The 26,312-nt window shown below is 41.1% G+C and overlaps 1 protein-coding gene across 2 annotated transcripts in view; it reads left to right on the forward strand.

The window, feature by feature from the left end:
* The first annotated feature begins 352 nt into the window (after positions 1 to 352).
* AMMECR1 (AMMECR nuclear protein 1) overlaps positions 353 to 26,312 on the forward strand; it is an 88,898-nt gene continuing 62,938 nt past the window's right edge. Inside the window, exons 1-2 of one of the 2 annotated variants that reach the window (XM_088527581.1) lie at positions 353 to 558; positions 22,740 to 23,280. In XM_088527581.1, coding sequence (XP_088383707.1) covers positions 387 to 558; positions 22,740 to 23,280 — 713 coding nt within the window. In that variant the 5' untranslated portion in view covers positions 353 to 386. Of the gene's footprint in view, positions 559 to 22,739; positions 23,281 to 26,312 lie in introns of those variants that run through there. The other variant, XM_088527580.1, reaches the window with a different exon arrangement.

Raw genomic sequence — 26,312 nt, forward strand, 5'->3', positions numbered from 1 at the left:
AGTAGGGTGCTGCTACAAAAGGCTGTCACTGCATCACAGACATTAGGGTTCAAAAGAACTTTTAGGTCATATTTTTTCTTCCACCCTCTATTGCATATTCTCCTGCAAGTTGAACTCTCAAGGGTTAAGTGGCACTCGCTGGAGGAGGGGGAAATCGGAGGTCAGCTCATGTTCTGACACCAGTGAACTCACAAGTTACTCCTTAAGCATGTGGTTTCATCCTAGGTTCTTCCTGCCAGCATTTTCTCACTTTAATCACACACCCACAGCAACCCAGATCTTTAAATTCAGCAATTCTTTCTCAGGTTTCAGCAAGTCATTGGCAGCCTGAGCTATTTTGGGATATTTTCTCCACTGCGGATGCAGCTTAGGAAAACGCAGGGAGCATGCTAAAGACCTGCAGCTATTTGCCTTGTACAATTTGCTCATTTCTCTTTATTTCTCTGTTTTCCTGCACTGATCACTTAAAGGACAATCTCTCTGGCAAACAAAATCCCCGGAGCCTGATTAGAGGGACTGAAGGCTCCCAGACACGGATTGCCTGCCAGCCACAGCACGGTAAGGACATGGACACTTTGGCTAGCCGTGTATTGCAGTTTTTTAAGCTTTGCTGAACGTTTATTTGTGTCCATCGCTTCCAAATCAACACTGCTGGCATGGCAGGCAGTCTCCAGCTCCTGGTCTCCATTTTCATTCCCTAAAATCCTCAGCTCTTGTAAGTAAAACATTTATACTCACCATCTCTTTGTGTGTTCTAGAAATTGATGACTGACACTAATTTTGATCGGCTTCAGGGTTGTATTTTTTTCCTTACATTTTAGCATCCTTTAGAGAGATGTAATTTTTAATCCTGGTTGAAATTGTGGATATTTCTACTGCCTGATTTTCCCCGTACTACGTAGAATGTTAGTCTTACTATTTAGCTCAGAAAATTATTCAAACAAGGACTTGCTTTATGTACTGGAGATGATAAAAAGGAACCGCTACTGCTGATTTACAGTTATATACATAGCTTTCCTGTCTTGTCTTAAAGCTGCCACACAGCAGTATGCTAACACTACAAAGACATATACAATATTAAACAAATGCAGCAGACCTATCTATAGTAAAAAATGGATAGATTTTATCATGCACTCATTTTAAATCTCCACAGAAATGCATGAAGTAAGCTCTGCAAGAATGATGACATTCCTATTTTATTTGACTTACCATTTTATTGAAATACTGGTGAAAACAGTTAAACATCCTCAGGGACATTTTAGTCATATATCCTACAAGGATGATATGAGGACAATGAACACAGTTCATTTCCAATGAAAGTACAAACCAAATTCTGGGAATCTCTGGTGACACAAATAGGAAAAGGGGGTCGGTTTGAGGTTTTTGTTGTTGTTGTTGCTTTGTTTGTTTTGGGGGTTTTTTGGTCCTTTCCTGTACCTGAGGCCTTTTAGAAAAACTGGAATTGCTTTATGCATTATCCTTTTATGACTGGTAATATGATGACTGCAAAAAGAGAATTCCCCTAAGGGCTTAATGTACATCATCCAAATATTTGACTGCAACTCAGTGTCTGTTGTCCTCTTAAGAGAGATGCTTTTGAAAGCCTGACACTGCACTAGAGATTGCAAAGATTTCAGACAGAATAAGCAATCAAAGGCTGTCTGGATCTGCTGCCAGGAGAGACAGGAACATCACGTACAGATGAAGTCTCATAATCTTTCCTATGGAAATGCTTAGACATTACAGTCTGCATCAGAAACAAAAGTTAGCACTGCCTTCTAAGTAGTCTCTTAGGAGCTTATTCAATCATCTTCCCTGTTCACCTTTCAGTAAGGGAGATTTTTTTCTTCCTTTTGTAGCCTGCAGATATTCCTTGAGTGATATGTTCTGTTAAAATGAATCAGAGGGATGGGGGAATGTTTTACGTGCATGAGTGGACTGAAGTTCTACTTTCAACAGTGAAACAAAGACATTCAAAAACTAGATTTTTATTTACAGCTTAACATTCAGTATGGGTACCTGAGTTATGAGGAAAGTTAGTATGTGGTGGATATGTGAAAAACCAAAAAAAAAAAAATAAATAAAATAAAGCAGCAGCCAAGCAGGAAACAAATGACTTACAGCACAAGGAACCAGAAGTGAGAACTGGCACTGGCTCTTGGCTCAGGCTCTACATGTGATAATTTTGCTTCTCAGAGCCTCTCATTGGGCGCAGCCACTTTGTTTGGTGCTGCCTGGGTTCCCTCCGAGCATGGCACTCACCTCTGAGCCTGACTCTTGACCCGCAGCCTCAGTTCCACTGAGGTCCCTCACACTGAACCGAGTTCACGAGGAAGCTGAACCAGCCTTGAGCCCTTCTGTCCATCTCGGTGCTATATCCCAGGAACCAGCACTCAGCTCGCTGCAGGCACAACAGGCAAAAGGAAGTGTTATAGCTGGACAGATTCCGCTAAAGCTCCTCAAGTATTGGATTTTACTGTTAAGAGAGGAGATGATATGTCTCAGTAGACAAATTGCAAGGCATGTCTGTAAATCACAATTCCATATTCTTCTATCTCACTCCTGTCAAAATGCTACTTCCAGCACCAACAGAAACCAATGGAAATCCTATCTTCAGGACAAGTTCGTGCAGGATCTAATACTTTGGGAATTCAGTGAGATAAAACAGTGATAGACTGGCACAGAGCTTGTTTGGGCATTCCAGAAAACATGCTAAATTATGCCATGGAAAATACTTGTTATTAGAAATATCATTAACATTATTTTACAATATTTGCCGAAATAAAGTAATCTGAAAATGTAAAAGCAGAGGCCATCAAAGCTTAAAAAAAAAAAAAAAAAAAAAAAGCTGTTGAGTACAGAAGCTCTCTGGGCGTTGAAAACCCAATGCATATTAAAGAATATAGATATGGGGATAAGCAATTCTCCAGATGTTCCACATGGCTCCCAAAGTGAGGATATACTCACGCTAATTAATACACCTACTTTGGCTTGCCAGTCTCACATCCTTGCATCCAGCCAGGGACACTAGCATCCCTGTGCTACATACAGAGGTTGCTGCTACTCCTGGTGCATGGCAGGGACCATGCCCTGAAAATACAGATATGGCTCCTCTTGAGCGGCCGGGGAGCAGGGACAGGCTGTCAGGCAATACATAGAAACCACTCCCTGCTCTTCCCTTGCTGCTGCAGTCCCGATTCAGCAGGTAATGCCCAGTAGCTCCACAGCCCCAGGGGTGACAGCACAAGTCTCCCACACGTGTGTGGTCTTGCTGGACGGTGACCTGTCTCATATCCCTCTAACTGAAAGGGCACTAGAGCTCTCCCTTCTGCAGTCTCTGAAAACTTAAGGGGAGAAGTCAAAAGTTTTCTGTGCTGTCCTTTATTTGTGCATACACCCAATTTATAAACTAATTTATAATTCAGCAGCAGTTATGATGCCAGGCCCTGTACAAATTATTCTTGAAGGTCTGTGCCTAAAGATATCTAGAGCTATTGATCTTAAAAAGAGCACTGGACATAATGGAACCCGTGTGATTTACAGCAGAGCTTTTTCTGGAGTCAGAACATGAGCCAAATGCTTGTTTATTCCTTCAGTTGAATGACCCTGGAAGATTGGTACGCTTGGGAGTACCAATGTAAAAAAGGTCCCTCCTATTTTAATGGCAGACACAGACACATGAGAAGGTTGAAATAAATTAATTATGCATCAGGACAGCCATGGTAATTGGCCGATTATATTCCTTTGCCCAATTTTAAGTTTGCTTTTCTCAGTTTAGTTTAAAATTCAATGAAAAGAGGTTTAATTGCTCTTGCATTATTTTTCAAATAAGAACACTTCAAGTGCCTCTACACCCAGTGTCTCCATTGGCATGACATACACTGTTACAACCTGACCACATGGCTGAATCCCCCATTAAAACTGGAGGAACCGTTTTATTTTTTCTGCCTGTCATGCTGCACTAGGCTAATTCCACTGAGTCCATTTGTAGGACTGGGCTGAAAGAGAAATCATCAAGAACAGGTGAATAGTATGACAATTCTTCAAGAACTGGGATTTAATTTCATTAAATACTTTCATAGACCGATGCTCTGCAAAAACAATAAAAACTAGCAATATCCTGACAGATTTTGCTGCTGACATGTTGAGAGGCCACATCAGCTTAGAAAAGGACTAACCCAGACTAATAGAAATGAGATGAGTAGAAAGGAGATACAGACTAGCTTGGCTAGTCCAAACAGGTCAGGTTTCTCCTCACTAAGCACTGGTTTCTGCTGCTGCTAGTGAAGAGCACGTGAGGCCACATACGACCACAGCTCCTGCTGAAGGCGAGGACCTCTCATTTGCAGCAAAACAGCCTGCTCTTCCCAGGTGGCAGGGGGAGCATAAAGATGCTCTGCAGCCCAGCTCCTCTCTCCGATCCTCCTCTTTCCATTTCTTCCCATCTCGTCCCACAGCAGGTCCTGGTCCGCTCTGTCTCTGCCCCCAGCCTTGGACAGATTAGAGAAGCCCAGGAAGCAGTAAGGGGCCATAGGGTCTGGCTAGCAGAGCAGGAGGGACTGGTGGCTGGGTCAGCCACAGGGATGGAGATGAGACAGAACATCCCGGCAGGAGCGTGGCCCTGGTGACATAGATGATGTGATGACATGAATCACAGCACTGATGACACCCTACAAGGCATGAGTAAGTCCTTATTTGGATTACAGTGTTTTTGTCACTTAAGCTCCAGAAAGGTGAATACTTATTGCAAAGATGAGGAAGGAATATAAACACTATAAGTAAAGATACTGGCAGGGAAACTACTTAAGATGCCTAACAATGCTGTCCCAATAGCAAATAGGTGTAAGTGGGACATAAGGATTGGAATTAAAAAGAATACATTGGAGCAGTGAGATGGGAGCAAGAATCCTAACTATCTTTCTTTCAATGCAGAGCAAGATTAAATACCAAAAGCACTGTGTGCTTACACAGCTTGTTGCCATACTGATTGCCCTAGGACTGCCTTTTACATTATTCTGATACCCTTGATTCAGGCTAACATTGAGTAAGAACAAGATCCTGGGGCTCATCCATGGATGAATGGAAAGGTGCTATAATTTACTCCAGCAGACACTTCTCCTTTTGACATCACTTATATTCCTGTACAAAGCCTAAAGCAATACTGATGAGATGTCACTAAAAGAGGCCAGATTATGACACACAAATTAAATTAGCACTTTAGGTAAGGGAAGAGTGAATGGAACAAATTTGTTTTTGCTGATATTCTAATGAATCTGAAGAATGTTACAAGGCTGCATAGATTAGATGTATCCATGAATTGTAAGTGTAAACAAGTACCAAAAGTCACTCTGTTTCACATTAAGATTTTTTCTCCTGCTCAAATCCAAACGGACCTGGTGGACCAGCAAGGCCACTCTCACTGAGGGGAGAGAAGGCGTCTGAGAGCAGGACATCCTTTCTGCTTCTTCCTCAAAGCCACTTTAAAGTGAATGCCATATGGATGAGAGCAGAGACTAAAATACACATCTGGACTGATTTGACTACTTAATGTCAAAGCAACAGAGCTTAAGCATTGAGGCTTAAATTTCTGTCAACAAGCAAATATTGTAATTCCCTTGTTATATAGATACTACAACTACCTTCCAGATTATAGTGTGTTTGACATATGTATTTCAAAGGTCTTTTCACAGGCTTCTGATAAGCAGAAGAGTCCAAGTAGCCCTTAACAGAAATTTGCATTTCTGTTGCAGCTCACCTTTACAAATGAGTGGCTGGTCTGTCTTTTAATGCCAATCTTTCTTTTGCCAGCCCTGGTGGATCCAGACTACTTAAAATGTGGGTAGCAATTATAGAGACATGGATATTTCTCTAATCTTGATGATTCTTGACAGACTTTGGCTTTAACACATACAATGATCAGTCCAGCAACCATAAGAAGGGGACCCCGTTAGTAAAGGCTTATAAAAACAGTGTCCATCCTCAAAACTTCAAGTTCAAATCAGTAAGGTGAGTCACTGGAAGATAGTACTAAAACACAGAGAATCCTAAATACAGTCTCTCTGCATTAGCTAATACCACTTCCTCTCCTTCTTCCTGGGAGTTAGCTAAAGGAATTTTACAGCTAGGTAAGAATACACAAATTTCAAGAATATAGTATTTCAATGCAGCAATGGTCCATTCAGTGTAAAAATTAACTTTTAACAAAGATAACAAATCCAGACAAAATTCTACTCTCATTAACACCCTCTCACATTTATCCCTAATGGTTAATGCTAGCATGAAAGGGTAGAGGAGGAGTAAGTCTAGCGTCATGCCAGACAATGCTGAGTCTTCGAAACCTGAAGATATGAAAATATTTAAACATGTTTGTAAAGGAAAAACAAAAGCCCTTAGCTGGGAAAGAGAAGAGAGATTATTGCTATGAACCGTGGCAAGGCCATAGACATGACAGGTCATATAAAAATCTAATAACCTATCCATCTTAGAGTTTGACGGAAACAAATGGTGTTTCAGCCCTGTAGAGCATGCCGACACCACACAGCCCCCAAGCTCAGTTCTTCCATGGCATTTGACCGCACTGGCAACATTTTGGCACACCAAAATGAGAATTTCAGCCTGGCTCATCTTTGACTCACTGAATGGCCTTGGCCATCATATAACCTCTGTCCCCATTCTCCGTCCACATAATGTGTCTAGCCAGTGACTGTACCGAGGCATGAGGAAAGCAGATGAGCCAGTTCATTTGGGGATTGCAACACATTGCCTTCCCTTAAATGCCCTGTGAGCTTTTCAAATTTGTTTACTGAAATTTAATACAAACTTTACTTTTATAAACTGCTTGAACAAGAGCAATAACTACCTAAAATGTCTAAGTCAAGCCTCACAAGTATCTTGAAGTAAAAGAAAGGAACTGTAGCCACATAACAGCTTGGGATCTCACAGCCCCAGATACCTTCTAAGAAAGCCCTTCACTATCCAGAGAAAAGGGAAGAAAGAGGGAAGCTATAAATTCCCGCCTTAGGGAAAAAATAGCAGATAATATGGTTAACAAAATCTGCACTGTGCGGTATGATATAGGCACATGAGAATGAAAGAAACTCTCAATGAGCCTCAGTTATTAAACTGGCTGTGAGAGAAGCTCTAGCACTTTGGGAAATGAACTGGCTGTGAGCACAGGGCAGTCAGATCTACCTGATACTGCACCCGAAGACATAGACCTTGCTTGAGTGCAAATCGGATGATTTGCCAAAAAGAAATAGAGTTAGTTAAATTCTTTGTTATATTTCTTCCTATTTTCCATTTATATTATTCAAAGCATTCTCCTACTCTCTTTACACTGTGACTTCTCTTTGCCAAGTTTGATCCTTTCTATCCTTAAAATTAGAAAGTCCCCCTTCCTCTAGGGAGTCTCCTCAGGGCACTTTTAGGACATTTGCACACAGTACTCAAGTGCTCATTTATTTTCAATGTAAACCTGGTATAGGTGCAAAAATAAACTACAGAATCACCTGGCATAAGTTTAAAATGCAAAGATGGGCAAAGCAAGCACATAAATCAAGAAACGTTGAATAGTTCAGTGCCAGGAGAGAACCTCCATGCTGCAGCTGTACAAAGCCCAGGCATTAGGCTAACTATCGCTGCCTCACAGAATACAGCGGACCCAGCCTTGGCACGCTGATGTTCTGTGGATGCTCAAGCATCTACCTCCTTCTTATCTAAGAATGAGTTTATTTTTTGCTTGGATTAAGGACTATATCAGAACTGTACAGATAGTAATATAATATAAATATTTACTGCCCTGGGGCGTATCAGACATATGCCGTAACAGTTTTGCCTTTGCTAATTAAGCAGTGAGTTTTCCCCAGTTCTAGGCCCCCAGGCTATGCCAGCCTGGAGTATGGATCTTGAGCACACAACTTCCAGGCAGTGGGAAGTGGCCCTCTGTTTCTAATTGTGTCACAACAGAACAGCGAGAAAAAGTAGCACTCATCTAAATAGGGCGGCATGGTAGATATATATGAATGTGTAACAGATGCCTGGACTTGTAAATGTCTTCTTCACTCAAGAAAAAATAACAGACCTCCAATGCAAGTCACAGCTTGTTTCCTCTGTCAACCGGGCAATAAGACAGCAAAAAAGATTCTAAAGCTGATCTAATCACCAATAATGACACAATTATTATGACATAGCTACAAATGTTATGATATATCTAGTCTGACAATGTTATTTTAGGAAGACAGGTCAAATGAGGATGCAAAAACACCAAGATCTTACTCATTTCCAGTGTAAACTGGCAGTCTTCCCATTGACTTCACTAGAAGCTTTACCTCACCAGTTCTCATTTTGGATAACTATCTTTCTAATAATTGAGTTACACCAGCCTAAAAAAACCTCACTCCTGAAAGCAAAGCAAGCATCTCTAGGTGCAGGATAAAAGGTATGTTTTTATTTAAGTATTCGCATTTATATGGAATTTTTATATTTACTGGTTTTGGAGCAACTTGACCATATAAACTGAAAAGTTGCCTAAAAGAATAAAACTGAAAAGCCCCAGGGGCAGAGAAGTAAGTCTAAAAGATCTATGTGATCTTTTCTATATAGATAACCAGAAAGCAAGATTCAGAAGTTTCTTATTGGCCGAGCAAAGTCCAACAATTTGATATCACTGCACTGAATGTCAGGAGGAGAAGAGTAGAAATCCTTCACAAAATCACAATGAAATATAATGGGAGGTGTGTGAGCACCCACTGTGCTCCTGAGCAGCTACAGGAGAGCACAGGGCTGCATGCAGACCACTCACTGTGTTGGGCTGAAAAAAGAATGGGAGGATTCTAGGTATATAAGGTAGCAAAAAAGGGAAAGAATGGAGTCCTAGGTGTATCCAATCTGCTTGGTTCACATAAGAAACAATAATAAATTCAAATATCAAATTGGAATGAAATTGTAGAAAACGTACTCCATCCTATTGCAGTCATTTTAAATTGTAACAGCAATGTGACTAGACAATTCAGCAGCAGCCTGCAGCCAAACCAAAATTATCACAACAAAAAGATCTTGAACCTGGAGAAAACCTTTCACCCTAAGCAGGGCCATGGCTGTAATTGCTGGGGTGACACAGCAGGTAGTCTGCACTTTATTGTAGCACCTGAAGGATTTTATAGAGCAGTTCTGTGAAGGGAAAAGTAGAGAGAGACCTGAAGGAGCAAAGTGATCCATTACATCTTCCTAGAACAGAGCAGTGAATCATTTATGATTAGTACAATAAGCAAAACCCATTGTTTTAGAGCTTGGCTACAGAAAAACTCTTTTGATGCGGTAATTTACTGATGATTGGTTAAAAGAGGAAGCTACCCAAGATCTATATCCATTACCATTAAAGGGCAGGTGCCTAGGACTTGTGGATAGGTATTGCTTATTGCTTTTTATACATTGCACATATATGGTGGCTACACTTCAAAGAATGAGCCAGGTCAGTGGGTATACAAACACCAAACAAGTGAAATCCCTAAATTAATATTTAATTCTATCCTACCAAAAGCAGAAAATAAATATACCATTTATAAAAGCACAGAGCTCAAACAGTAGTTTCTGAACTGCTAGGTTATTTTCATTAATGATGAACTAAATTTTCATTCCACTCTAACTATTCATGTCAAAAAGAAAATGAATTGACCAGTCTCCATTACCTAAATGGCACTGCAGGCTTTTGCCACTAGAGTGTGTCAAGGCATGTGTGAGGATTATTCCTTTCATACTTGGCATTCATTAAATTCAAACTGCTACCTTAGCATTGGACAAAGCACAGATGTACCATTTTTCTGATTTCTTGCTTGATTGCTATAACTTGCCTTAAAGGTTATTTAATTGAGAAAAGGTCTCACCTCATTACTCTGTTTACACTATTGCAGAGATTTTGACATGAATACGGATCGGCACGGATCCCCAGAAACAATTCAGACAGTTCTAAGATCCATTACATTAGGACTGATTTTCACTTCAAATTTATGGCCCTTGTAGGTTAAGCTTCTTGCTTTGATGCAGTATAACAGCCCTGTTTCTTTGTACAGAAGAACTAGCACACCTGGTCAACATATACAAATCTGTCCCTCTGTTTTGCTCTATGTTGGATGGGAGAAGTTGTGCAAAATTTGCAAAACAAAAATCATACCTATGCACAAACTGAAAATCTGCTGTGGTACTGAGACTCTAGAGGCTCTTAAGAATTATTTAAGAAATCCAGCTTGAAGATAACCTATAAAAGTCCCTCTCTTTGATTATATATATAAAAAAAATGAGAACAGTTAAAATTAGAAATGTGTAGGCACAAAGCATTGCCAATATCAAACGGAATATATTGAAACATACACATTTAGAAATGCTAAAAATCGGGCTCTGCCTCTGTACTTTGCTGAATCAAGGCTTGCCCCCCCTTCTCCATCTGCAAAACTCGCTGGCAGTGCTCCCTTTCTCTCAGAATTGGCTCATTTTTCCCTCTTCGCGTTGCAAACTCGTTAGCTATTTTGATTACAGGGGTTAGTGCTCAGTGATGCCTTTTCATTGGCCTTCATTGGCCTTGGTCCCTTTCATTGGGATTGTCCCCATCCTAGTGAAAAGTTTTAGCTACTAGACCAAGCATGTTAGCTCTTCTTATTTAAAAGATGTCCAACAGAAAACACAAGCACCACATGAGTAGATAGGAATTCCACTGATTCCAATCTTTGGATCAAGCCCTATCCAATTAGCTCCGCAGAATAACAACATAAAGGAGAAAAAAAAAAAAAGTAGTGAAATTATCTCTAGGAAAAAAATGCTGACTTCCTTAATACTTTTTCCCTTAAAAAATGTAGGTACTGGGTTTTTAATAATAAAAAGCATGTATTTAGTTGCTTGAAAGCACATGAACTAATAATTAAACCTCTGCATTTCATTTTCATTGTCAGAGGAGGAATATCAGTAGACAGCTGCTAGAATGAAGAAGTAATACACAACAAAAATGTTTCCAAGCAATGTACTAAGTAAATAAATTCTTATTTTGATTTTAAAATTCCCCTGCAGTGTTTGAAATACAAACTTCAGAACAAGAATAAATTATGTATAAACTAACATAAAACTACATATTCCTATACCACAGGCAAACAGGAGTGATGTGCAAATGTAATGCATATATCTGAACGTTAATCCTGTTGTGAATTTGGTTCCTAAATTACAGCAGGTAGGGAGTTAACTGCATTCTCCTCCTCCTGCCCATGCCTACAAGGAGCCAACTCTGAGTTGCCTAGAACGCTGAAGAGAAAATCCCTTGCAAAAGAAGGAGCTACATCCAGAGGCTACCAAGTACATTGAACCTTATGCTGAAGAGCACTTTCTTTTTTAGTTTTCTACATTAGGATACTACTTTGAAAAGACCTTCACCCTTTAAAACAAATCAATTGAGAATCAGTGAGATAAGTTATGAAGAAGGTGATTAACAAAATAGTAGCTAAAAGCTTTTAGCACAACTGATAAAACATAGTTTTCTGCTACTGCAATCAAAAATTTTGAGTCCTTTATTATATTTGCTTATCTGCTTTTCCTGTAATGAGAAGAACCAGATAGCAGAAGTGTGATTCTGTGATTATTCCTAGGAAATGATTAGGAATTAACATCTAATAGGAACAGATGAAATCCGCACAGCAGTTTGCAAGAAACAGAACTATTTTTTAATCCTCATTTTACATAAACAAAGCCGATAATAGAAAACCTTTTGGTGAATGAATTATTAGCAATTAGCCTTAATTTGGGTAGTGTAGACTATAGAAGCATTTCAGTAGTAGACAAATGCAATTTGAGAGAGGTTTGTTCTCTAGCAGCAAAATAACAGGCTGAGGTCACTCTAAACAAATGTTTGAAATGCAGCATATTATTAGAATTTCAATCATTGCCAATTGCCTTTACTTACTGTAATTACTGTTTCATAAGATTTAGAACAAACATGTTTTGCTATGTGCCGCAAGACAACATATTGCAAATTGCGGTGATTCAGATTGAAACTTTCCTTACTGTAACTAACTACATTATCAAGCCAAGACTTTAATATAAATTATTCTAATTCCCTCACAACAGTACCTGTTTTCTTTAAAAAAAACACACACATCAAAGTAAATCTCTTATGAAATTTCACCCTTGCTTCTCAGTGATGGCTGCTTTTAGAGTTCTTAGTCAGGACGGGCTTATTCAAAGTATTAACTCATTTCTACCATTTGCTTTCCTAATTTTCAAAATGGCGTCTTAGTGACCACAGTGATTTGATTTATCAGAATAATTAATTTATAGCTCTTGGCAAGCTTCATGGACTGGATTCCCTTCTTCCTCAGAGTGATAGTGCAATGGGCCACCCTATTTTATCTAGGAAATCAGTAAGGTAGTTGTCTAAGTAAGGTAGTTAGCATGATCATTGTTATCTTCTGGTCTTTGGGGCTGCGAATGCGGGAACACAACAGTTCTTACTGCGTGCTTCATACACCACAGACAGAACAGGTTTCCTGCATTATCCTCACGGGGCCCATACGAGCTGCAACTCTGCACTAAGGCAATAACCGTAATGAAACCACTCACTTCAACCAGTAACCCACAGGATGCAGGAAGGAGATGGCTTCCCTGATGCACAATTAGCTTTCATCTCTTGGATTTAGGTTTGGAGATTTTCACTTTCCTCTAAAGAATCAGGTTAGCCCTAGTTGTCTGGACAAATAACTAAGCTCAAAACACCCAGATAAAGCTAGAAGTTGACACCCGTAGTGCCAACAGACTTTTAAAATTAAACCAATGTAATTCAGCGATGTGTAGATCATATTCTTCTACTGGTAGCTATGCAGCTTTTAAGGTTCATCTGGTGATTCTTGTTCCAAAACAGAAATAAATGAGTGTTTTATCCATCTTCACAAGATATTTTTTCAAATAATTCCACAAAATTTCTATAGCACAAGCAGCTTTTCAGATATTTTTATTCATTTCTCTCTAATAGTGCCAATCACGCAAGTAAGACCAGAAAAGTGAACTATTAGGTCACACAATTCTGTTTTGGTTAATATACTTCTAGATTTCGTGACACTTTCACGACTGCATTACAACAAGGCCCCCATTGTTCACAGTTCAAGTCCCTTCCCTCTATTCTTCCTCCCTACCCTGTAATTTTTCTTCACAGCCCTTTCTCTAAGCACACAGCCTAGGCAGTCAGATAGTCCACCTCATGATGGCCAGCTTCAAGCCTCTGAGTGAAATAAAATTATGATCACATTTGACACGGCTGCTTTTCCTCCTGGTGTTAGCATAACAATACAGTTTGTGGCAACAGAGCTCTCTTAGGGGCAGGGTTGCTGAAAGGGGAAGAGACCTTGGGAAAACATGGTAAGAGCGTGACTTAAAATCTAAATGCAGATCTGCAGATGTCTTTCACACATCTCCTTACCTTTGCACTGGGAAGAATACCTATGACATTATTTCTCTATTCCTTGGAAAACCAGAAAGGGCCCCCTCTGGGATCAGAATTCATACAGCCAACTCAAACCTTCTTCACTCTACTCCAGAAAGGCATCCACACCACTTCTAAGATTTGAGGATACAAGAATTCTGCATCTCTTTGGGTATTGGCAATACTTAGAACTATCTTATTTTGATTTACTTCTGATCCCTTTCCTGTTTATGTCCTTGATGCAGGTAGTTCAAAGAATGGCATTTTCTTTTTCCCTTTCTCCTCTTATGCAAATGCTCGGTGTTGTCCTCTGAAATCTTGTTCTGGGTCTCTTCCTCCCCTGTCTGACTGGCAGGCAAGCTAACCTTCTGGGACTCTTGGCCTCTTGGTGCTACTCCAGGGCAAAGGCTACAACCCATAGAAGAGCTGTCTCCTGCCAGGCTGTCAGCAGTATGCTAATGTGACGGCTTGGCAAGTATTTGAGCATGTCACTTCTAGCAAAATAACTGTCCTGAATGGCATTTATCGTATCTGCTACCACATATCCATGAACAGAGAGACCTACAAAATTCAGGTCTAATAAATATTCCAAACGAGATGCCCATAGGCACTTAAGATACGAGAATATGTCAGTAGCCATATGCACTGTAATCTTCTACATACATATCTCCAGCAAAATCCTTTCCTGCACCATATATCTAATCCATATTCTCTACTGTGGAAGAGAATACTGTGGAAAACCCATCTATAAATTTCAGAATTAGTTTGCACGATTAAATAGAATATGAATCTTCATTACTCTGGTTAACAAGCAGTTTTAAAAATGTGGTGAATGACCAAATCATCAGTCTGCCATTCAATTTCAGCTAGATGCTGTGCTACCATTTCATTTCAGGTTTTTCAAAGGCCTGCAGCTGAACTACAGCCGACTATTTAATGCAGAATCATATCTTTTGGGGGAATGTGTTATTTTTAAGTGCCTGATAATTATGAATTCATTTGCCATTCTTTTTATAAGCAGGGAATGATAATGAACTCATCTGTTATTCATGTGAACGTCAAATGTGTTCCCACAGGAGTTTTATTCTAATTCACTATTAGTTAGTGGACTCATAAAATAAAATGCTATCTATTTTCTACTCTGAACATGTAACACTTGGTAATTGGGCAAATGTCATATTTTTCTTTAATACTGTTCAGTTCTTATTTAACTAGGTAAAGACTTAGTTTCAGAGTAAGGGTACCTTTATAATTAGTTAAAATTAGTTCTGGTACACTGTAAATCTTACATTTAAAATGCAATGAATGAGATCATGAGCTAGTATTTAAAACATGGACATGTTACACTATAAATACACACACTTGAACTACATGCATTTAACACAACAAGACAAGCTACATAATAAATTATACTGTATCCCTATATATAATGCCTAATGATAGTTCAATGAAAGGCACGTTTTCAGTATTCATGAGGTTTTTATGCAGCTGCTCTACTGTAAGAGAGAATTTAGAGATAGGATACTTACGGGCCACTGTAGGATTTGAACATGATGGCACTGGACAATGGGAGTTTGACCTACAAAAACAAACAGAAAATAAGCACTATAGAAAAACTGAGAGAATTCAAACTGTCACTGTTTTTCAGAAAGGTAAATCCAGAGTTTTCTTTATCAAAATACTTTTTTTCTGAAATCCCATAACTGTTAGAAGGGCTTACCCAATGAAATGACAGCCCTGAAATATTTCAACAATACTTCCTTACATTAGACGTGCTGTGCTAGGCTTCCCTCTACCCTCACCCATTTGCAAATTGCACTCAAGTATTGTTTTAAGTCACAATGACTATTTTGATCATCTGATCATTTCTAAAGAGTGCATTATTATAAAGATGCATTGTCATAGAAGATGGTAGCAAATCCAGAATTCCAACTGTAATGGAAAAAAAACCTACAATAATGTATTTACAACTAGACATTACAATTCACAGGCAAGTGTTCTTTTAACAAAGAAGTAACAGAAGAATGTATTTTTCATGTTCTGGATTACCTCACTAGCAGAGGAGATATTTTGATGTCTGATGTGGTATTTGAAGAAATATATATATTTTAAGTCCCTTATTTTAAATAATGATCTTATTAAAATCATCTGCCTTTAATGGCAGTAACATCAGATAGCAGTGACTGAGTTACATAGATAATGGGAAAGTAGGAGTATCAAAAGTAGTAAATGAAAGAGTGTAAAGTGTGTGAGTAATGAAAGGGTATACAAGAGGGCTAAGACTACTGTGTTGGGAATTAGGTGAAACTTCACTGAAGTTTGGATGTTTAACAGTTACTTTCCAAGAAGAATTATTGTAAAAAGTAGTTACTTTGTACAATGAATAACAAAAATTGTGAGCAGACTGAAGACAGTTTCCTGGAATAAGAATAAAATTTGGAGGATGAGAAGAATGAGGAAACATACGACTTTGTTTTGTGGAATATGTGTGTGTAGGTATATATATCTATATAAAGTTTGCCTGGAACCCAGAAAATAACTCAGGAGATCTAGGAACAGACAAACCTTTCATCAGTTTACAGTGGAAACCTGCAGGTCCCAGATTTTGGACCCATCATTTGTTCCACAGTTGGTAAAATTCTATTAACTTCATTGGAGTAATTTGACTTATGTCAACATGTATGTGTATGAAACGCATATGAAAGAACAGACTTTTGTTATAATATTATTTATTAATATTATAATATTATATTATTAATTTTGTTATAATATTATGTTAGAAAACATGGACAAGTAAGGCTCTGTAAGACAAGACAAGTTAAGGACAAGCTCTGTGAGACACTAAATGCTACTGACTCCCACATACTCTATTTTATTGAGAAGTCTGCTAGTCTCCTCTAAAAGTCTTAAGAATATAAGAAATATTTAATAGTGAGAAGTGCTGAACATGAATTATTTTGCTTTTGCTATATACGAAAAAAAAAAAAACACACCACCAAAGAACACTCTGCAGGGCTCAGTTAAGTGGAAGCAGATAGGGAGGGTGACAGAGGTGACTCCAGACATGCCATGATGATCAGCATTGCTGGGGCTGCACTAATGACTGTTACAATTGCCAATGCTGAAGGTCACAACTGCAGTAAGGAAGGTTTGGCTGGAACCCGACTGGCTTTTTGCCACAAAGGGTAATGTCTGCTATTAATTAACATACTATTCATATCTTCAGGCTCTTTGAGGAGAAGTTCATAGCAGCACATGGTGAAACACTGGCATTTGCTAGTTTGAACCCAGTGCACTGGGAACGATTTTTCTTCGCATATAAAAGTTGGAGAAAGATAAATTCACCAAAGTGACATAAACGGTGATTTTATAAAACCAGGCATGGAAAGGAGGATTGGTGTAACATTCAGGTTGACATGTACAGATCAGAAGTACTGGAAGATATGACATTAAGCAATTCAGATACTGAGGATAAAGAAGGGTAGTATTTCTAGGGAACAAGTAAAGAAAGCATGCAGTAAAAAATGGTAAGTTACAATACTGTAGAAGGAGAAATGATTATCGACGCACATATTTTTATAAACTGCAACAGTCTGCTGCAGCTAATGAGCATTCTCCTGAAACAATACCTAAAAATATTTTGTGAGGCATGACTAAAGATTTCCAACAAAAAGTGACTAGCCGAGCCCCATTTGGAACACTGGAAGCAGTTCTTGTCCATTTTACAATAAAAAGGTTTTTACAGAAGTGAGAACTGTAGAGGGCAAGCAGGATTCATGGATATTTGTTATTCACAAAGATTAAAGAAAAAAGTTCTTCGGTCTTTGAAAAAAAGCACAGTATGTCCCATATTTTTTCTGAAAGGAATAGGGAGATGACAGCTTCAGTGCTATCTGAGCAGGATAAAATACCAGAACAAGGGAGCGTGAACCTAAGGTAAGAACTGGGCATTAAAGGTACACAGGTGAAACTCCTTCACACCAAAGGCAAGTTAACATGTGCAAAAAGATATTAAAAGCCGCAGCCAGAAGAACTTCAGAGGACTTCACAAGAAAAACTAATATCTAAAAAGGAAAGTTGAACACAGTCTTTTATGAAAAGGAAGATCAAAATTTATGCTCTGTAGCTACCTTTTATGGTAGCATTTTCTGTGAGCCTAAACAATTAATATTGTTAACAATCATCTGATGCTGCTACCGTTCCCCACTTTTCTGAAATATGCTCGCATGAACTAAGCGTTAATGTAAGTTTCAGGTCATAGTTTTTAGAGAAAACGTAAAATCTTTAAGTGCTGACCACTGCTGCTGGTTAAAGATCTGGTGTTATCCTTGAAACTGCTGTAATCCTAGTGCCTGATCACATTTTAATGTGAGTGATTACATCCTAAATTACTGATTTGTTTGAAAATGAAAGATAATATTCTTCCCTAATACACCTCATTTCTGTTTCCTGCTAAATTGCTTCTAGATTTCACTAAGATACCTGTATGTCTGCACTGGATAAAGAGATAACATCATATTGTTTTAAAATTATCAACTTAAAACTTTTAAAGCTGGCACGCTGGATTCCTTAGAAACGAGAAATGCTATTAATACATATAGTAACTCCACATTAGTGGAAAATATTTTGTGAAGGAGACCAACTACAAAAAGCCATGTCAAAAAATATGTCCTAAGGCTTATTATTAATGTATCAGCTAGCATAAATCACTGTAGCTCCACTGACCCCAATGAAATCATGGTGAATTTATGCTGAGAACAGAGCTACACCAACTACATCTTCCTTTTATCATTACATAATGGAAAATACATTCAGAAAGCATAGGATATTGCACTAGCAATATTTCAGGAACTTTCTAGTTCACAAAATCATGTGAAAAGAATTCTATGAAAAAGTAGCTACTAGTTTCACTTTTCAATGCAAGATCTTCATTTTTTTTAATTAAATAATTATTTTAATTCCACTGGCACTTCACACATTTAAAATTTTTATCTCAAGTTAGGAGATCGTCCAGCATACACAGTCTGACAAAAAACCATTTTAGAATATGTCTGCTTACAAACCACTGTCCAGCATTACACGCACAGACGGTTCAAGAAGACCAAACCTAGCTCACACAAAAGTGAAAAATGTCTGTAAAACAATGTTAGATTTAAAATAACACATACTGGATTCATAGAATGGTTAAATTACAACATAGCTCAAAATATGAAACAGGGCCAGAAATCCAATAACACAACATGTTAGGACCTTTTGTCTGCTGCCTGGTATCACATCCTGAGATGGCTTTTTATACAGATTTTAGAAGAGACTTCAATAGGAGCTTGATATATGGAACAATAGCAGGATATAGCCTCTAACTGGTAGGAACAGTTACTGTTTTCAGACATGCAAGTTAACTTTCATTAAAATACTTCATTGGATTTTGTGCACGCTTTATGGCCTAGATTCCGAGCTGCCTTAATTTCTCCCGGGTACAGCTGGGACAGGGAGTGTATCAAAGAGTGGTAAGAATTCCCTCCAAGCAGAATATACTGAGGGAAACTCACAGGAACCTTAAGAGTCTAACAGAGCAGTTTGGGAAAGCAATACAGGCAAAACTACTTTCTTCTCAGCTCTCTGCAATGTGTGGGAACTCAGACCAAAGGAGTTCTCAGCATGTAAATCTTCCAGTCTTATGGCAGACCCATCCAAAAAAGATCACTATGATAGGAAGGTGCAAATACAGAATATAACCTCGGAGTTTTGGGGGCTGTCAATACAGACTCACCTCTAGAATATTATACTCTAGTTGTACAATATTGGTTTTTAGAAAATAAACTGTGGTATAATGTTTCCTTTAATACTAGAAAAGTGGAAAAGGATGTATTTTGAAAAGAAGGCTCTTCCTTCCTCTTTCTTTCCTTCCTTAGCTCTGACTTCTCTACTGTTTCAAGCATAAGCTAGTTTCCCTTACTCTTAAGGTCCCTTATCCTCCCTATTCTTAACCTGTTCTTCACATCTTTCCCTGGCTGGTCATAACTTTCATTGCCTATTATTCAAATTTCAAATACTTCTGTAATTTCTGACAATTTCCTCATACATATATATGTGCAATGTCACTTTAGGCTGCATTTTCTCATTTTGCACCAGTACTGCTTAAGCTGCCTGAGGCTATTAATTCTCAATTTTGTATAGCTCCTCCAAATTGCCATCATAGCTTTTTGTGTAGCCCTCTGATAAACCAGATGGGAGAGCTGATTTGGCTGAAAAATAATCCAGGGAAAAAGAAGGACTGTTTTTCAGCTTGATCGTCTGCCTCACATCTGCCTGTGAACACAACAGAAAGGGTGGGACAGGAAAGGGAACAATCAGCTGAGGTAGGGCCACCTAAACCAACACTGCTACTGCAGAAAAGCATATGGCAACACAGCCTAAATATGTTATTATTTTAAGTCCCGCTTTAAATCTCTCACCTGTCACAGTGTCTATTAAAAGAACTGCTACTAATAAAGCAAGTATTATATGACTCCTGCTATGATGCAGCCCAATTTTGGCTCATTGTTTCCTTGTTCTGTTTCTTTTCTTGTAGTTAGACTGTAAGATCCTCAGAATACAGATCATCATCTGGTTGACTTGAGAACAATCTCACTCCCACTACAATCAGTGCAAGTTCTACCTCAGATTGAAAACGAATTAGATCATACCTAGTATGACACCATTTTCCCCAGATTCAAGCCAATCTGAGTTTTTTCAAGGGCAATCCTTTTGTGCAGCTTTGAATCTCTCAGAAAGATCTTTCTGCAAGTAGTTTTATTTCTTCTATCACTATTTCTCTAGCAGCTCTTGTCAAGAATGATAGATTGTAATTTTGAATTAAAAAAAAGGAACTTAGGTATCTAACTTGTAACATGGGACAATTCTAAAATTTTAGTGATGTTAGATAGATAGTGATAGTGCTAAATAGCTGGAGGCAGAAAGAATAGCTACATCGGACATAAACTAAACTGATTTAATTGCACTACCATACTAGGCTCTGTCATATTGTTAAAAAGGTTTTGATCTTTATACTGAATTCACTCACTACATTTGACTGCATATGAGGCACAGCAGGAGAAAATCTACTAAGGTTAGCAAAATACAAAAGCACTATATAAATGAACTGAACACATTTAAGGTACTTGTAACAAGAAATATAAAGGAACACAAGTTGTAACTGAAGCAAAGGGCCAGTGAAGCAGATGTTGCAGTTTCCTGAAGCCAGACTACTGAAAGAATAAACTCTTGCTCTAATATAAATGAAAATTTCCCACTGAATGATGAAAAATATTTTGTGGGTCTATAGTTCTTTCCCCTTGAAGATACTGACAAAAATATTTGATAGCAAAATTGTGTCTCCTTTACTAAACAGTAAAGTTACATTAATATATTTGCTACTACCTCTAAAAAAAGGGAAAAAAATCGTACATATTTCAGCACAATCAGTGTGGTTAGATAAAATAGGTTCACAATTACTGTTAAATTTGCAGGCAAATATAACAAGGAACATCTGCAGAGCTGAAAAAAAATGTGAAGTGTTTTTAATAAGCGTAGAATATATTTATTTTACCCTTTCATTCAGGTAGCATTGCTGCAATACTTAATCAAAAAGAGATCACTATGCAGTGATCAGTAGCCCTGATATTGCACAAGAACATCAGTCATAGATCTGAGACTTGCACTGAACCTCACAACCGTCTGACCTAGTGCAGTGTGTAATTTACACTTCTATCTACATCAAAAGCTTTTGCGTTTGCTTTATACTTTTGTACACCTTAGTCTTAAAGAATGTAGGGTGTTAAAAACATTAGAAAAGAAAGAATTCACTACCTGCAGAAACTCTTTTCCCAAAAGCAACAGAAGGTGTCACTGCTAACTGAATTTAAACAAATGAATCCCACAAGTGGAGAACTTTGCCTTTGTTTTGAAAGGAACATAAAAGTTGTTTGAGAGAGGGGAAGCTCAGCTCCCTTCCCAGGACTTCAGCAGCTCCAAACGCAAACACCAAATTTAAAAATTGGAAATGACTGTTTTACACCATTTAATTCTTCTCTATGCTGTTTGCAATCATTCCCTGCAGCTGTTTCACCTCAGGCTATGATTTACAGTCAGAGCGAGGGAAGATTAGGCCAGTATTTGGACAGAAGCCCTCCAAAGGGCTTTGTAACCATTAGCAAGAGCCTTCAAGCTCTAGTAAATAGTGATTTTTCTATTTGAATTCACGATGACTCAAAGAGCCAGACTATATTAACGCCATGAAGATGCTGGAGAAACCATTTCCAACAAAAATCTCTAAGCAGTCTGTGGCTCTGCAAACTTTGAGTAGACCCTGCTTTAACTTGAGTAGTGATTTTCCATCTCCCTAACCTTAGGATACTGTTTTAACTCTGTGTGAAACCCTTCACTCCCTTGTCTTCCTTGATTTTGTAGTGTTGCTATTCCACATTAAGCAGCTGCTACATCCCATGCCAGAGATGGCTGCATAATGCTGATGGGTGAAGTGTTCTTTTCTAAATATACACACACACAGCTTTTAAAATGCTTTAAGGTCCCGTGGGAATCTCCCTGTAAATTTGGACGTAGGCATGCCTGAAGCTAACGTAAAATAAACCCCCCATCCTCCCACCCTGGCGGCCTGGATTTCCACCATCCCAGAGACTCACATCCTACTCCCTGCAGGCTTCCCTTGCCCTCAAGGGAAGGCCCAGAGGTCTCCAGACCCAGGTGACCGGCTGCACTGCTGGAGCGGGTGCCGAGGCTCTACCTGAAACATAGGGCAGCCATTAGCTGTCACAGGTGTTGCAAGTACCCCAGTGTGGCCTCCCTGTCACCTCATACAACACACCTGCATCCTCTGCCCTTTTTTTTTTCTCATTTTTCTTCCTATTTCTTTCCTGCTTTCTCTATATTTTTCCCGCTCTTTTCTTTTTTTTCTCTCTTTTTCCCCCTTCTTTTTCTCTCCCTCGCCTTTTTTTCCCCCTTCTTTTTCCTCTTTTTTTTTTTTTTTTGACCTCTTTCTCTCTTTTCTTTTTCTTTCACAGAAAGGCAACTCGGGTCACTTCAATTATTCAGCGGGCCGCTCGTGACCGCCTTCGCCCGCCGCTATTTCCCCTCAGGGTGGCAGCGCGCGAAGCGGCGCGGCGGCCGCGCGGCTCCTGAGGCGGGGCGGGCGCTAACGCTGCTCTCTGTGTCTCCTTCCCTCCTCCCTCCCGCCCCTTCCTCCTCCATCTTCCTCTGCCCATTCATTCCGCCTCCCTCCCTCCCTCTGCAGGCGGAGCGGGCCCGGCGGGAGGCGGAGCGGGCCGCCGCACGTCCCCCGGCCGGCCGGCCGGCCCCCCCGCCATGGGTCGGAAGCGCTGCGTGGGGGGAGACGGCTCCAAGATGGCGGCGGGTTGCTGCGGGGTGAAGAAGCAGAAACTCTCCAGCTCGCCTCCTTCGGGCTCGGCCGGCCCGGGCGGCGGCGGCGGCTCCCACTGCGGCGGGGCGGCAGCGGCGGCGGCGGGGGGCGAGCCAGGGGCGCTGCCCCCGCCAGGCGGCCCCCGCCTCAACGGCCTGGCGGGGCTGGCGGGGGGCGCCGCCGGCTGCGCCCTGGCGCCGCCGCTGCCGCCCAGCTGCGGCGGGGGCCCCGCCGGCCTCTCGCCGCCCGCCGCCTCGCTGCTCGCCTCCCCCGGCGCCGGCGCCGGCTCGGGCGGGCCCGGCTGCAGGAAGATGGTGGTGTCAGCCGAGATGTGCTGCTTCTGCTTCGACGTGCTCTACTGTCACCTCTACGGCTACCAGCCCCCGCGGAGCCCCCGCTTCACCAACGACCCCTAGTGAGTATCACCCCCCCGACGGCGCGGGCCCTCGTGGGCGCCTCGTGCGCGGCTCCCCCGCTCCCCCCTGCGCGGGCGCCCTGCTGGCTCCCGCCTCCCGCCGCCGGCCCTGTCCTCGCCTGCCCCGCGCCGCTGCGTGTCCCGGCGCCGCGCGGGGCTCCGGACGCCCCTTCCCGCCCCGCGACCCCGCTCTGCCGCCTGCTGCCTCGCTGGCCGCTCTGCCTGCGGGGCCTGTCCCGGCCCCCCGGCCGTGGGGCGGCCCGGCCTGTGGCTCTCGCCGCACGGAGCCGCCTGCCCTCCCGCTGTCCTCGCGCCCTGACTGCCCTCGAAGATGTCCCCGCCGCCGGCCCCCAGAGTTTGCAGCGGGTCACGGAGCGCCTGTTGCTGCCACCCTCTCTGGCCTCCCGCGGGAGCCCCCGCGTGGGCCTCTTGCCCCACGCGTCCCGCCATGGCGGCACTTGCGCGTGGGCTGCATGCTTCGGGGAGTAGCTTGTGTCTGACGGGAAGTTACTTCCTTCCAGCCGGCGGGAGTAACCCGTAAACACGGAGTTAACGTAAGGGTTGTTGAGACTGCACCCCACTGCTTCACTTCCCCTTGGAATGGGATGGAGCACACAGGTGTCCACGCTTCCCTCCAGAGAGCACCCACGGGAATGCACGTGGCCGTTCCTCTTCCCTGGAGCATGGGTGCCCTGCTCAAGTGGCGCTAGTCTTACCAAAACTCAGTGAACACAGTTACGTTGTTGGCTTCTTGAAGCGTTGTGCACAGTCACCAGTACAGAGAGTTATCATGCAGTCCATGTTTCAGTAATCAGATGTAGCATGTACTTTTTTTTTGTATTTCAAATAATGTCATGTGGTAACGATCTTATTTGGCATCTTTGCTGTTCTAACGTCTAGGATCTGTACATCTCTTGCATACTTTCTGCTGCTGTCATGACAACCCAGCTCTGTGGACTCCCACTTAACCTGCCACCCCTGTGACTTTTCCCTATGTGCTCTTTGTAACTCCAGTGCAGTTGCACAAGTGCCAATATTGAAAGCAGGGCAGAGAGACTCCGCTGGAAGTTTTTTTTTCCCTGGGTCTTCTGTAAATCTGTGTCTGTCTTCTTGTAGATGCCAGTTGTTCAGGGACTTCCTAGGTATCCATTTTGCCCTGTCCCGTGTCTGCTCTCCATCCCAGGCCACCTTAGGTTAGAGCATCAGCTCTGTGCGGCCTTGCTGTCTTCCGCGAAGAAAGCTGACTTCTAGCTGTGTCTTTCCTTAACAACATTACCCTGTTGCTACATTGCTGTTGGGTGTTTTTTTTTTCCTTCGGTCGTATCACAGTGTTTTATTAGAGATTAGTGTTACTGCACCTCTTTTATTAATGGAGGAAACTGAGGCAAAGGTGAAGACTGTTGCCACTGAAACACCAGCTAGTGTTTTGATTCGTCTTTGTAATTGGTAGATCACTTAAGCTTTTATTTTACTCTGCTTGCTTGAAAAACAACACAGTCTTTAATTAACTGAAATTATTTTTCTAAAACTCATGTGCGTGCTTAAATATTTTTGAAACTTAGCTGCTTGGCCTGCAGAAAGGCTGCTAGGTCAATGGAATTTTGAAAATGGTGTTGCCATCAAAATTAGTGATCTAGTTTCTGCATGTTCCCTCTCTTGTGCCAGTATACACAGTGTATCAGATTGGAGAAATGATCTAATCATCACTGTATTTTTTTGCTGGGTTAATTTTCACAGAGTTTGGTTTCCCTAGATCATTGCATGATTTCACAAACACTTGTGCCTGCACAAGTGTGGGGTGGGACTGAGCAGCCAGGTGGCAGAACTGCTGCTTTCAGCAGCCTGGTGAGCTGATTGTGTTTGTGCAGTTGGGGAAACAACTTTCTCCAAAGTCGTTTGGCGTCGCATGTAAAATTCTAGATGGGTGAGAAATTTGCTTGTGCCAAATGCTGGGAGGCAGCGTGACCCTTAGCAGGCAGCTAAGGGCTAAGCTAAGGGCTTGCAGGCAGCCTGGTCACTGGGTAGCTCACAAAGGTAAGATCTCCTCTTTGAAGAGGAGCTACATCCTGTACAGCAAAAAATCCGATTCAGGACTGGTGTTTTCTAGTCAGGGTACGTTTTATAATTTCTATATAGAATCCTTGTAGAAGCCGTGTCCTTACACTGAAATTTCTGGTCCAAGAGTAGCCATCTAAAATAAGAATCTGCGTGCGTATGTTTTTTAATCACGTTAATTACAGGGAGGATGAAAGCCATGTGAGCAGGTATCCTCACATAAGCGTGACTCATGTTCCTCACAGGTTTTTGAACAGTGGAAGTGGGCATGATCAAAGAGGCAGGTGGCTGAATCACTTGGACAAGGGGCTCTGATGTGTTGTCTTCCAAGCAAAACCTTCTTGCAATACCTCCAAATCCCCTGGCAGCAGGGCTTGAAGGAGAGAATTTGGGAGCAGGTACTAGGAGTAAGGGGAAATGGCAGATTGGAAAGGGTGCAGATTTTGGGCTCTGGCACTCTCCAGACATGGATGAAAATGCTTGAAAATACTTCTTATCTCTTCGGCTGTAGTTCTAAAGCAAAGGCTATAACATGTTGGTTCCAAGGGAGCTGCTGGGTCGGAGTGAGTCACAGAGTCAACAGGAGATAAGTGGAAGATGCAGAACCTGTCCAGCTGTGTCTCAGTAGACACTGGCTTCCTCTTCTCTTGCAGTCCATATTGTCACTTCCATTGATCTGCCAACATTTTGCTCTATCACTGCCTTTCCCAAACTTCTTTTTTTCTGCCTATAATATCTCTCTTGATCACTAATTAAGACACTCTATCTTCCAGTGCATGTTCTGTAGGGATGTCCTGTCTCCTTTCTTCTACTAGTGAAGTGACTCTCAAACTATGGGAATGTAAGGAATTTTAAAAATATTTTGCAAGTAGGGGAGCTGATTTAAAAAGTTTGAAGATGACTATCCCAGACAAAAATTGTCACGTATACAAAGGGTTATCCAAATTCCTCATAGTGTGTTCTCGAAACCCAGTATG

Source organism: Tinamus guttatus, unplaced genomic scaffold (assembly GCF_059628265.1).
Source record: "Tinamus guttatus ecotype Peru unplaced genomic scaffold, ASM5962826v1 Tinamus_guttatus_pri_ptg000287l, whole genome shotgun sequence".
NCBI classification, from domain to species: domain Eukaryota; kingdom Metazoa; phylum Chordata; class Aves; order Tinamiformes; family Tinamidae; genus Tinamus; species Tinamus guttatus.